The 14,165-nt window shown below is 42.4% G+C and overlaps 1 protein-coding gene across 5 annotated transcripts in view; it reads left to right on the top strand.

The window, feature by feature from the left end:
- Window positions 1-12,077, top strand: part of FUT10 (fucosyltransferase 10) — a 69,939-nt gene extending 57,862 nt beyond the window's left edge. For all 5 annotated transcript variants that reach the window (XM_057697296.1, XM_057697299.1, XM_057697298.1 and 2 more), the window contains 2 exons: window positions 844-1,679; window positions 11,682-12,077. In XM_057697296.1, coding sequence (XP_057553279.1) covers window positions 844-1,679; window positions 11,682-11,906 — 1,061 coding nt within the window. In that variant the 3' untranslated portion in view covers window positions 11,907-12,077. The remainder of the gene's footprint in view (window positions 1-843; window positions 1,680-11,681) is intronic.
- Window positions 12,078-14,165: the final 2,088 nt, after the last annotated feature.

Below are 14,165 nucleotides of genomic sequence, written 5' to 3'. Positions count from 1 at the left end.
AATTCTGTATTATGTAATTGTGATACTGTCTTAATTCTTCTCTCTCAGTTATAGAAATAACTTCTTTCTGATGGGGTCTCCACCCACACAGTCAGGAAACAATGGTTTACACATCCATCATTTCTGTCCACACATTATCATGTTTCAAAGCTTTCCCCAATTAATCCTGTGGAAGCTGGAATCACTCATAATTGTAATCCTGTGATGCCTTCTTTACTTCTTGATGTGCTTGTTAATTCACGTCCATCCTGCAGCAGTCTGTAACGTAGTGCTATTATCAGCTCTTAAGTCTTTAAAAGCCTCGTCTACCATTTTGACTAAGATTGATTCACTGCACTTTGTTGAAATCGATCATTTTGGATTTTAAAAAAAGATCTATCCTGTATATTTGTTCTGGCTACTTTTGCATGATTTCACTTTTTTTTTTTTTTTCAGTTAATCAATCTGCCAGGCTGGTTGCTTTCCCCTTTTTGGCTTCCTTTCTCTTGCTCTTTTCTTTTTGAAAACTGTCTACCTCTTCATTTCTCCTTCCCTCTCTTAGGCAGTGCCTCTGGGAAGAAGAGCCAGGAGGCAGTGGAATAAATTCTTTAGAACCAGGCTAGACACTCCTTCCATTTCCCTTTTCATAAAGTGAGAGACAGGGGGTCCCTTTCCTGGGTTATCCTCTCCCGGAGCAGTTTCTGGGGTGAAAGCTTCGTGATTGACTGCCAGGCATTTGCAGACACTGTTAACATGCTTCTTATTTATAGCCTCAAACTCCTCTGTATACTAGTCTTACCAGGAGACTCAAACTTAAACCCAGAGTTCTTTTGGACGTACTAACATTATCTTTTCATCCCCTAGGTACTGACTTTAGCATAGATAGCTTACCTCTGCCTCGGAAGGCCCATCACGACTGGGCCCTTTTCCACGAAGAGTCTCCGAAAAACAACTATAAGCTCTTTCACCAGCCAGTCATCACCTTGTTCAACTACACGGCCACCTTCAGCCGGCATTCCCACCTGCCACTAACTACCCAGTACCTGGAGGGCACGGAAGTCCTGAAGTCACTCCGATACCTAGTTCCCTTGCGGTCCAAAAATAACCTCCGAAAAAGCCTTGCTCCTCTGGTGTACGTACAGTCCGACTGTGACCCACCCTCAGACAGAGACAGCTACGTTCGAGAGCTGATGACATACATTGAGGTCGATTCCTACGGTGAATGTCTGCGAAACAGAGATCTCCCTCAGCAGCTGAACAATCCAGCCTCTATGGACGCCGATGGCTTTTATAGGATCCTCGCCCAGTATAAGTTTATCCTTGCTTTTGAGAATGCGGTTTGCAATGACTACATCACTGAGAAGTTCTGGAGACCTCTGAAACTGGGGGTGGTCCCTGTGTATTACGGATCCCCCAGCATCGCAGACTGGCTTCCAAGTGATAGAAGTGCTATCCTGGTATCAGAATTTTCTCACCCAAGAGAACTGGCAAGTTACATCAGACAGCTGGATCACGACGACAGACTGTACCAGGCCTACATAGAGTGGAAGCTGAAGGGTGAGATCTCGAATCAGCGACTTCTCACCACTCTCAGGGACCGGAAATGGGGGGTGCAGGACGTCAGGCAGGACAACTACATCGACGCGTTTGAGTGTATGGTGTGCACCAAGGTGTGGGATAACATGAGGCTCCAGGAGCAGGTAAGAGAATCCAGGTTTGGCAAGAGAGAGGGGCTGGGATGGCCATCTTGGGGTTTCCTGCAGCTCTGCGTTCTTGGGTTGCAGCTGCCGCATCACTGGTCCTCACTTCTGTCAGAGCGGCCAGGCTCTGCGGGAAGGGTGACTGTTTCATTTCTATCCTTTGAGGAGTGTCATGAAGGTTACTAGTCCTGTCCTTCTTCCTGAAGGCCTTAAATTCTCCTTTATTATGTATTCCGGAGGATACCATACTGCAGGTGCTGGGCAGTGATACGAGGAAGCTGCAGGGGAGGGAAGAAGGCCAAAGCATTTAAAAAAACGGGACGTTCTGAATCTCATCCACATGGTCAGTCCTTAAACCTCTCCAGCAAGGCCGTGGTTTCTGCCAGACCCCTTATGCTCAGCCCCACGGGCTGCCATTTTGAAACATATTTTCATTTCGTATACACACTCAATTAACCCCCCTCTCTCCCTCCTTCTCTCTCTCTCCCTCTCTCTCTCCCCCCCCTCTCTCCCTCTCTCCCTCTCTTCCCCCCCTCTCCCTCTCTCTCCCTCTCTCCCCCCCCCACTCTCTCCCTCTCTTCCCCTCTCTCTCTCTCTCCCCCCTCTCTCCCCCTCTCCCCCCCCTCTCTCCATCTCTCTTCCTCTCTCTCTCTCCCTCCCTCTCTCTCCCCCCCCCTCTCCCCATCTCTCTTCCTCTCTCTCTCCCTCTCTCTCTCCCTCTCCCTCCCTCTCTCTCTTCCCCTCTCTCTCTCTCCCTCTCCCCCCCCCCCCGATTGTTGCTCCTTCTGTGTCTGGCACACACACATGCTTATTAATATAGAGAGAATATTCAAATAATGTCAAGGATAATCCTAAAAACTTCTTTTTCTTAAATTATCATAATTAAAGTTCTTAGTAACATCTTCAAATTCCAGATGCTCTTAATGTTTATTTGCTTACTTTATTATTTATGACAGGAGTGGCTCCACTTTGTATAGAAATGATCTTGTTAAAAGGAAATGTGATGAAAGAAAAAGATTACTTCCAACTACCTTTGAAATCTAAAAAAAATGAGATGGCCCTACTTGGCTGTCACCCATCATTTCCTTGACTCCATATACACATAATGTTTTATCTAAATTCTCTAAAGGCAAACAATTTTGTTAAATATTTAAATGTTTGTTTTGGCTAGCATATAAATTTCAGGTCAAACATAAACCTAAATAGTGTGTGGAATTATTTTACTGTATCGAACACATACTATACAAGGCTTTTGTGTGCTAAATATGTATATGTTTAGACAAATTTAAAATATGTGAAACACTTTCCTAATTTTAATAATTATGAGAATTTAAATTATTTCGTTTGGTTTTTTATAACGAAGTTTTACTCATAAATTTTTTATTTTAAGCTGAGCGTCTTGGTCAGCAACAAGGAACACTATATATTACATCATTCTTCTCAGAGACTGCATCCTGATTTCCAGTGACTTCCTTCATGACCTAATTTATAGGGCCACCTTACAGCAAAAACCAAAAGACACACGCACATACACACGTTGCTGCGAAAAACACAAGGAGGTAGAGACTACGTTAACTGCCCATGCTATACCAATTATTGATTCTGAAAATATATTAAAGCAGAAAACAGAACTTCTAAGAATGAAGGTTTGCCTGGGCTATCTTTTGAAATCATTTCCAGGGCTGGAGATAGTATTTACACAAAACTGACAGGACCACGCAAACCCTAACTGCTCCTGCATCTCACAGAAGCCCTACGGGGATGATTACTGGGGACTGGAAGAGAGGGTGTAATGACAGGAGGCAATAGCTTTTTCAAACAGATAGGAGACTACATACGTTCGTGCATTTCCCACAGAACCAGCTGTCTGACTGTGGTATTTCAGAGCACCTGAAGGTGGTGTAATTGAACGTCCTTCTCTTTGGAGTCTTTGAGGAGAAACAGAGTAGGCTGTCCTCCAGTGTGCTCTTATTCCTCCCAGAGGGGTGGTCAGTGGAGGTGATTGGAAGGCTTTGCTTGCATTTCAGAGAACTTGGTACAGTTCTCAAATGCAAATGTGCTCATTACTGAAAAGCAGAACAAAACATACCATGAAAATAAATTAAAAAGTATTAGGCCAGCTGTTTTCATTTGCGTTTATAAGATTTGTTACAGCTTGTATATGCCTTGAAGTAAGCCACGTAAATGTTTCTTCACTTTTTCTCTTTCAGACAAATAAAAGTTGAAAGGAATCATCTGATCTTCTCTAACTCTGTTTTTTATCTTACAAATGATAGTGTTTAAATCATTGTATTTAGATGTAGAAAGTACTATTAGAGTATCAAATGCATTTCCTCCTTTCTCTATTCTGCTTCTCCCTCTCATAAATGTACAAACCTACTGTATAAGCAGTAGTGCCGCAAATTTAGTGGCTTAAAACAACATACATTTGTTATTTCACAGTCTCTGTGGGTTAGGATTCTGGTCATGGCTTACCTGGGTCCCCTGGAAGGCTGCAATCAGAGTGTCAGTCAGCGCTGGGTTCTCATCTAGAGGCTTAACTGGGGACAGGTCTGCTTCTAAACTCCTGCTTGTTGGCAGATGCAGTTTTGTCTTCATCGTATACCCCATCATATGTCATGTCTGGTCAGTGCAGTAGGGAAAAAGGAAGAAATAAAAGACAGATTGAGGGGGACGGGGAAGAGTAAAATTGTCTTTATTTGTAAATGACATGATCATTTACACAGAAAAAATCCTAGGAGTTAAAAAAAAAATACCAGAACTAATCAGTGAGTTTAACAAGGTTGCAGTATACGAAGTCAACATCCAAAATCAATTTTATTTCTATACACTAGCAACGAACAATTGGAAAATGGTTTAATTTACATTTTCTCCTCAGGTCCTTTTGGCATATAAGCCATTTCCTCTCTGAGCAGGGACTCCTTTCTCACTTATGTGCTGAGTGCTGATGGTGAATAGCACTTATTATCAGCACTTAGGATTATTTTTACTGGTGATTTACTATTGGCAGTGGGGCCTCATCAGGTGAATAATGCTTTCTAGGACTGCTTCTGGTACCAACTATTTAAACAGAAATGGAAGCAGAGGCACTTGTGATTTGGTCTGACGGGGGGTACAGGCCCAGAAAGGGGGCGTGAGGAACAGGTGAGCGGAGCAGTGAGGGAACCAGAGCCAATGCATGAGAACGTGCTGAGCTGAGTGCCTCGCAGTGGGATGGATTGGTCGCTCCTCGCGACCCCACTCCTGAGAAGCGCGTACTGTATCTCAGGACCGTTCCTTCAGGGTAAGGAAGGGGAGGGAGTTTATCCATTGTCTCCACTCCCCCTTTGATCAAAAGTTTGCCCCACTGGGCTGAGCTCCTCCTCCCTTTCAGGTTGTACATGTGTGATATGGGCGCTGAGAAGAGTTTCACAATGATTTCAGTGGTTACATCTCAGGAAAGGCAGTGGGAGTCACACGGGGGGAGGCGAGGTGCCCAGCTGGCTAGAGCCCTGCACAGCTGGAACAAGAGACAGGTGAGGTTGAGACGTTCAGGTACAGAAGAGGTGTCAGCTAGAGTAACGTGCCTTTACCCTCATATGTGTCCACTCTCCCCTAGTCTAGAGACCCACTGTTCAGCTTTCTTTGGAGGATACACCTCTGATTTTTTTTCTGGGGTGGGGAACATTAGTTCCCTGTTTGTGCAGAGCGATGACCTGGGGCTTTGTTTCTTACCAAAAATGACAAGCAGCTCTTCAGGTTTTAGTCCTATCTTTATACCCATTTTCAGAGATTCTTTATGCCACCAAATTCCTGATATCTTGAGGATTCTGCATTATAGATTGATTTGCTTTACTGCCTTCCCACTGCTTTTTAGAACTCAGCTTTCTTGGTCAACTAAGTCATTTGCCATTGATTATCTTTGCAACTTCCAAAATTTTGTTGCTGTTGTCTCCATTATTTTGTTTGTCCTTGTGAATTTATGCCTTCATAAAAAACTCCTTACTGTCATTTTAGTGATGGTATTAAATCACCAACAGGAATGATAATCCTAAATTATCAAATGAACACCTGCCAGGAGAGAAAGAGCTTTACCTTTTTGTTTTCTTTGAACACACGTTTATCTAATACCTACTAAGTATAAGACCTGTTCTTTCTGTGTCATAAATGTCAGCTCTTAAAAGTCATCCAATAGATATACCTCAGGCCAAAATTTTTCTTCTTAAAGATTAAATGTGATTTTGTAAGTAGTTTAGATGATTGTTTGAAGTTAGAATTATAAATAAGGTATGAAAATGGAGAGGATTTCTAAGAAAAAGGAAATATGCAGTATGCCATGCTTCTGAAAGACAAGACAATTTAGAGATTTCCTATTTGTATTTAAAATAAACAAAGCAGACAGTCTGTCTTTAGGTTAATAGAATTTACTTTCTAACCAAAGGTGTGTATAGTAATTTCTCATTTTTAAAATATTTTAAATTGAAGATGTGAGGGAACACTTCCAAGTGTGCGATTATCAGTTACCTCATGTTTTCTCCATGTGAACTATCCATTTCGTTATTTTGATTTTTCTCTCTTACCTTCTTGAAGTGGTGGTCTTAGAATCCTAGAATGTCAGGGTTAAAAGTAGCTCAGAGATCACCTAATTCAAAATCTCATCAGCTGCTGAATCCTACCATTTCCATTTGGCTTTCGTTTATGTTACATCTCTCTGCTGAAATTGCTCTTATATTCATGCCTGTTGTCTACTTTTTCCACTGTATTCTTTGACATATTAAGAATGGTGGTTATTTTAAAGCTCCTGCCTGATAGTTTCAGCCTCTGAGTCATCCTTGAGTCTAATTCTGTTGATTGCGTTCTCTCTTGTTGGTGGTGGTGGTGTTGTTTTTTAATCTCATGATTTTTTTAAAATTAATTAATTAATTTATTGGCTGTGTTGGGTCTTCATTGCTGCACACGGGCTTTATCTAGTTGCCGCGAGCAGGGGCTACTCTTCATTGTGGTGTACAGGCTCCTCATTGTGGTTTCTCTTGTTGCGGAGCATGGGCTCTAGGCATGCGGTCTTCAGTAGTTGCGGTACATGGGCTCAATAGTTGCGGCACACGGGCTTAATTGCTCCGCGTGATATCTTCCTGGGGCAGGGATCGAACCCATGTCCCCTGCATTGGCAGGCAGATTCTTAACCACTGCACCACCTAGGAAGTCCCCTGTCTCATGATTTTTGATTGATTGCTGAACATCGTATATGGAAGAACACAGACTGAGGTAAATAACATTTATGCTCAGAAATAGGCATGCCTGTTTTTCCATCAGGCTGTTAGTGTGTATGGGATTGAATTGGTCTAGTCAGGAGTTGAGCTAAATTTGGGTTTGTGTTGCTACTGTTACCTTTAGTGCTCCACAGCGTCAAATTATTCCAGTATTAATAACTATAATAATCAATAATTAAATATTATTGTTATGAATTATAATAATTGCCTGTGCTTACAGTGAGAGCTGGGACTAACTAGTTTTCCTCAGCCTTTCTCCCCCACCCTCAGCTTCTGGCAGTTCCTGCAGTGCTGTGTCGCAGAGGAGGTCTCCACGCGCTTGCTCCTGCAGCAGCAGTAAACTGCTGTTGCTTGTTACTTAGTGGTAGGCTCGTGGTGTGGGCAGGGTGGGTTCTCTGTTGTCTCGGCAGCCTCAGGCTTAGGCAGGCTTTGCATTCCTGGACCTCAGGAGTGAAGCTTTCCCTCAGTGTTCTTGCCTCTCCTTCGTATGGCGGCCAAAGGCTGCCTTGTATCTGTGATTGGTTTGGATGGGAGAGAGTTTTGTGTCCCTCCCAGAGGTAGGTGACCTTTGTATCACAGTAGGATCCTAGGCCCAAAGTAGTTTCCAGCCTTCCCTAAACCATAAGACAGATGCATTTTGCTTGGGAAGGGGTAGATTTTCCCCTTGCTCCTGCTTCCTCGGTGGCTTAAGGCTTTTTCTCCTTGTGAGGGAAGGATCTGAGGAGATGGAAGGGGCTTCCTGAATGTCTCCCTCCCTGCACTGGGCCAAGGAGGGGGGCTGTTTCCAGTGTCCTGCCCTGGCCCCAGTCTTCTTACTGGACATCTGATGGAGGTCCATGGAAAAAAGCTTTTGAGTGAATGAGCTCTTTCTGGTGTAAACTCCCAGCTACTCCAAATTGACATGGGAGCCCCTACCTTTAAGGATTTTAAAATTTTAGTTGATTTCTTGTTACTTACTTGTGTGGTAGCCACTTCATTCTGCTGTGTTCTGCCAAAGGTGAAATATATCCTGTACCCATCTTTCCTTGGAGGGACTTGTCACTCTTTGGGATTCAGTTTACTTGGTTGTTGTGTGATCTTGGTTCCCTGATGAACTCAAGCAAAGTTATGAATTTGTAAATAGATTATCTGACTTTTTCCATATTGTCAAAGTAGGAGCCATGTTCTCCTTGGAAGCAAAATATTTATTAATTGTACGTTAGGAACAGTTTGTTTTTCTGCCCAGATCTCAGCTGGAAAGGCAATTTGGGGTGTTGAAAATTAGTTACTTCTAGACATGTCATAACTATTTCATCAGACACACTTCCTTCAGGTCACACTGTGAAGCATTTCTGGAAGAACACTAGAGTTAAAAGAGTCCATTTCACAAGATTCTTTTCTCTCTAATGTCACCTCAGATGGAACTTTATCCTACGCTGTTGGAAGAACTCTTGAATGGGCAGGCAAGGAAGGAGTATTACTACCGACTTTCTCATATAGACAGTTATGCAAGGTCAGGGTTGGGAAGGTCATTGAAGGTTATGTGGTTGGTACAGCTTCCAGGTGACTGGTGATTCAAGTATCATGAACAAGTTGTCCACTAATGTATGTTGGAACATTTCCAGTGCTGGGGATTTCATTATTTTTTAGCAAATTTTATCCTTTGTTGTTAGTTTTAACACTTATATTGGGCTTTATATTGAACCCAGACTTCCCCTTCTATTGTTCATTCTTAGCTACCTGCTTCTGAGTCTAGTTCAGTGAGATATAGCCTTGCATTTGTACCCATCCGTCAATAAAGGTGAGCAGTGGCCTTTCCAAAGCTGTTTTGGGGTCCTCCTTATTTGATTCTGATCTTGCTCAAAATACCGTCTCCACGCAACCCTGAACACTGGCTATAGTAACCCCAATTTTGAGACTGCCTCTGATCCTTTGAACTTCCGATTGGTATTTAGACTTCCCAGATTGTAAAGTCTTAGCATTTCCTAATGTTTGCTATTTGGATTTGTGTTCTGGTTTTCTGTGCTCAATTTTGTCTTGGTAAAGTATCCTTACTCTAGTTACAGGCTCTTGGAGGCCAAATTCTATGATCATCTGTCAGTAGTGCTCAGGAGAAGGGAGAATTTAGGCAACTCTATCCTTCACGCTCTACTGAACAAGTTAGTTCACTTGTCACCTTATAGTCCTTTTATTTTTATTTATTTATATTTTACTGGGACCTATACACCCACACATTTAAAAAATATTTGTTTATTTAATTTTTGGCTGTGTCGGGTGTTAGTTGCAGCATGCAGGATCCTCGTTGTGGCGTGTGGGATCTCCGCTATGGCGCTCAGGCTCCTCCTTGTGACGCACAGGCTTCTCGCTGGTTGTGGTGTGCAGGCTCCAGAGTGCGTGGGCTCTGTAGTTGTGGCACACAGCCTTTCTAGTTGTGGCCCACATGCTCAGTAGTTGCCACGCGTGGGCTTCGTTGCCCCACGGCATGTGGAATCTTCGTTTCCTGACCAGGGATTGAACCTGAGTCCCCTGCATTGGAAGGTGGATTCTTAACCATTGGACCACCAGGGAATTCACCTATAGTCCCCTTAAGTGTTTCAAAACAAGCTTTATGTTCACTCAATGTCATCTCTTTTTCAGGCTAAACACCCCTACTGTCTTCTCATATGTTTCCTATTGGAGTTTTAAGGAAAGAGAATATGCTTATCCAACCATAGGTAGGCATCCACATTGTCATATTTCAGATTGTTTTTTCTGCTCTGCTTTCTAAATTTGAGGTGGATGAAGAGTCTAATCATTGCAAACCTGACACATTATAAACCCTACTGTCTTCACATTAAGAAAATTTTTTTAGGAAAAGATATACATGTGCATCAGTTAAAGTATCAAATAGTCTTTTAGGAGAAAAGTCTTTAAAAAAGGTCTTCTACTTCTTTTCCCTTTTCTCCTTCCCTAGAAGCAGTCACTTGCCACTGTACTTAATTATTTTGGTTATTACTCATTGTTTCTAAATAACATGGTCTTATACACTATTTTTTGATATTCAGTGTTTCTGTGATTATAGAGACAAGCCATGTTGTGTACTATGATTTGTTTCCCTTGCCTATACAGCTTTTGGTTTCCCTCTAGTTAATACTTGTTTTATTTCTTGTTTATTTTCATATTTTTAATCACTAATCAATCCTTGTTGATTGCTTAAATCTCCTTTGAAGACGTTCAGCTATACCAGGCATCCCTTTCATTTCATCTTGCTGAGTAAAATCTCTCCCGAAGCCTTCTGACATACATCCAATATGTCTGATTTCCTTCTACACTGTGGAGAACATCAGCCTGAGATCTCCCATCCCCAGCATTGCAGGAATTTCCTTTCTTGTGTTTTTCTCTTGTGGACACTTCTGTTTCCTGTATGTTTTCTTCCTTATTCTTCACTTTCCCTCTTTTTTTGGTTTATCGTACCCTCATGCAGCTTCCTGGTATATGGGGGTTGTCTGAAATGTCTTCATTTTATTCTAACATTTAAGCTATAGTTTCACTGAATGTAAACTATTAAAATGGAAATCAGTTTTTCGCAGAATTGTGAAGGCATTTTGTTATTGGTTTAAAAAAAAACTTTTAATTTTGAAATGATTTTAGATTGACAGAAGAGTTACAAAGATAGTACAGAGTTCCCAAATTCTCTTCACCTGGCTTCCTCTAATGTTCACATTTTACATGCTCATGACACATTTGTCAACACTGAGAAACTAATATTGACTGTTAATACTACTGTGAACAGAATACAGACTTCAGTCATATTTCACCAGCTTCTCCACTTATATCCTTTGTCTGTTCCAGGATCAGATCCAGGGTACCAGATCGTAGTTAGTCCTCATGTCACCTTAGACTCCTTCAATCTGTGACAGTTGTGCAGCCCTATCTTGTGTTTAATAACTTTGCCATTTCTGAAGAGGACTGTAGAATGCCCTTCCGTAAGGTTTCTCTGATGTTTTCTCATGTTAAGACTTGGGTTTTGGATTTGGGGGGAATAATACCAGAGGTGAAAAGGATCTTCTCATCGCATCATATCAGAGGATGAATGATATCAACATAACATATTATTGGTGATGCTAACTGTGATCACTTGGTTAAGGTGGTATCTGCTAGGTTTTTCCTCTGTGCAGTTACTAATTTTCTCTTTCCACTAAGCAAGCCACTAAGTCCAGCCAGTACTCAAAGGGAGGGGAATTCAGCTTCACCTCCTTGAGGGAGGAATATAAAATAATTTGTGGACGTATGTTAAAACCACCACAATAATTAATAAATATCTGGGGGGAGATATTTCGAGGCTATGCAAATACCCTTTTTCTCCTTAAAGGTGTACTTACTGAAGTTAATATTCATCAATGAATCTCACCACTGCTTTTTAACTTTTCGTGTTACTGTCCAGAAATCCAAAACCATCCTAACTTCTGACCCGCAGAATTGGTCTTTTCCTCTTAGGAAGGTTGTAGAATCTCTTCCTTTTCCCCTGTGTTCTAAAATTCTTTAAGAATGTACTTTGGCACCAGACTGTTTGTGTTGAATGGATGAAGGACTGAATGAGACAATCTATGTAACACACCTACCAAAGTATCTAGTGCACAGAATATTCTCAAAAATTGTTACTTTCTTTCTTCTTTGACTATTCAGCATGTAACTTTGGGGACTCTATGGAGGTACTTGCTTTAGGGAAAATGAGACTTGTGCTAACTTATCTTATGTTTTTCATTCTTCCCCTCTCCCCCTTCTCTCAATGCAGGGCTTACCACCCAAAAGATGGAAGGCAGATGTTACGCATCTGAGCTGTCCAGAGCCTACAGCGTTTGCTTTCTCAACCCTCGCCCCACGTCGGGGCTCTTTGCGAGAGATGTGGGTACCGAGCTTCCAACAATCCAAGAAAGAAGCCCGGGCACTAAGGTGGCTGGTTGATAGGAATCAAAACTTTTCAACTCAAGAGTTTTGGGCCTTGGTATTCAAGGATTAGTATCAAAAAGTATCAGAGTTTTATTTTCTAGGTTGCCTTAATGTTTGAATATAATAGCTGCTCTGTGGACAACCCATTAGGATGAGAATTAATGGCTTCGGTACTAATAGTGAGTTCTACCGAATAATAGATATGAATTACCCCTAAGGGTCCCTTCTCTATTTTTTATACGAAAAAGGCAAGTATTTCTTATGGACACTGGTCACCTTCAGTGTACATGTTTGGACCCGCATCCCTGCTGCCTTGTGTGGAAATGCACCTATTGTCGAGTGAGTGCTTTCCTTGCTGCAAGGAAAGAGGCCCTGCAAGGAAGGCAGAGGGCATAGCTGTGGATTCTTCTACTCACCTCACTGTCTGCATTTATTGGTATTTGGCAAGCCCAGTGTTGCCGTGCTGAGCATGAACATGAAATGCGTTAGAACTTGGCAATGAGAGATGCCATCTGTTGGTTTCCAGGGATGTGAGTGAGCAGTGGAGGCTGCGTGAGGTTGATCTGCCGTCTCCCCGAGTCTAAAGAACATAGCTCGTCTCTGCCTCCTCCGTACTCTCAGCCACCTCTCCCGCCTTTCTTATTACCACCTTGTCCTGCACCCTCCCCTGCTCCTACCTAGAGCGGAACACCTTGTGAGGATATGCCTCCCCCTTGTGTGTTTTGAGCCGTGAGCTCTTCCCGATGGTCCCATATTCTGATGAGCAGAATAGTATGGGGAATCCTCTAGTTTGGGCTGGAGAGCCTGTGCCTTTTGATTGCTGTGAGCGCCCGTGGGGACTCCAGGGGTGTGGAAGCTGACTTGACATTTTTTTGGGGTGATGTGCAGTCCGCCATGGTGGGCAGCCCTGCCGGTTTGGGAGCATCCCCTGTCATTTCTGATCTTGTCACAGAGGAGCTTCAGCTGCCTTGCCTGGAACTTCTACTGGAGCTTCACGAAAGACAAGGAGAAAACACTGGCTCTCGTTCTCTGTCCTTGTGAGCGTGGGGAGGCTTCTAGGTCACATTAGAGCCTGTTGCTCGCTGACGTGTGATGGCTTTGGTATTCTTTATTGTGACAAGATGGAAGCTGCTGAGGTCAGGAAGAGTCCCGGGTACTCATGTCCCTGACGTGGCATAATTGGGAAACTGAGGAAAGCACCCGATCGGCACCGGCTGTCGGTGCCTTTGTGTGCCTGCCAAGGGCAGTCTCTTCCCTACGTAGCTGTCTTTCTGGCTGTGCCCGAGAAATAAGGACTGAAACCAGTACATTCTTTGAGAAGCAAGAAGGGTCACGTTGCCTCTCTCCTGTGATGGGTTTTTCTCCATCCCAGCTCTGCCGTTAACTAACTAGGATTTTGAACCAATCTCTTAACCTCCCTGGGCCTTAGTTTTTGTACCTAAAGAGAAGTGATTGGGCTGGTCTTCGAAGCTCTTTTCTGTGTCACATTCTTTGATTGTCGAAATTTAAGAAGCTTAATTTTGTACGTGTTTTCATTAGGACAGCTAACAAACTAGATTAGAGCCACTGTGTGATTTTCAAGGGAAGCACACTCTTCTTAAGAGAAAGAAGCATACTTATTGGGTAGTGTTGGGGATGGAAAGGAATTTCTCTCTCTGCTATTTTATCTAATGATATCAGAAGGGAAAGCGTTGGAAAGGGGGATCGTTGGTTAAAGGCCAGATTTTAAATTGTATATTAAATGGGGTTTATTTGTTTCTTTTCTTTCTTTTTTTCCCACTCTTAAAAAAAAAAAAAGCCCAGGTTATGATTTGTGCCTCTGATGAGATATTATTGGGTAGATTCAGTTCTCTTCATAAATGCCTTAAGCAGATACCCAGTGCTTATATGCTGCTTGTAAGTCTTAAACCTCAACATCTCATGTGATTTTTGTTGTATCTTGGTTCTTCATTACGAGTCCATCGATCAAACTCTCCCGAAACTCGTATGAAATATGTAGCCCTGAGCAAATTTAGTGAAATAAATTTGATCATTTAATGTGGTATAAAAATTTCGTGGAGGAAGACAATGAAGGAGAGGGAATTTCATGGCATTGAAAATGAGGTGTATTTCAAGAAAATAAACCAAGGACTCTTTGGAACTCTTGTGAGTAGCCATGGATCTGAGACTTTATTATTATTATTATTTGCTTAGCATATGCCTCTTTCTCAGTAGGATTTTCATGAATAAGACGATTCCCTCTCGTCTGTGATCATCACTGTCATGCAGTGACAGGTGTGTCCCCACTGCGGCAGGGTTATTATCTGCAAAATGGGAGCGCTGCTTTTGG

The sequence above is a fragment of the Hippopotamus amphibius genome, chromosome 10 (assembly GCF_030028045.1).
Source record: "Hippopotamus amphibius kiboko isolate mHipAmp2 chromosome 10, mHipAmp2.hap2, whole genome shotgun sequence".
Taxonomy (NCBI): domain Eukaryota; kingdom Metazoa; phylum Chordata; class Mammalia; order Artiodactyla; family Hippopotamidae; genus Hippopotamus; species Hippopotamus amphibius.
The sequence above is the reverse complement of the archived record's forward strand: the minus strand, read 5'-3'. Positions and strand labels throughout refer to the sequence as shown.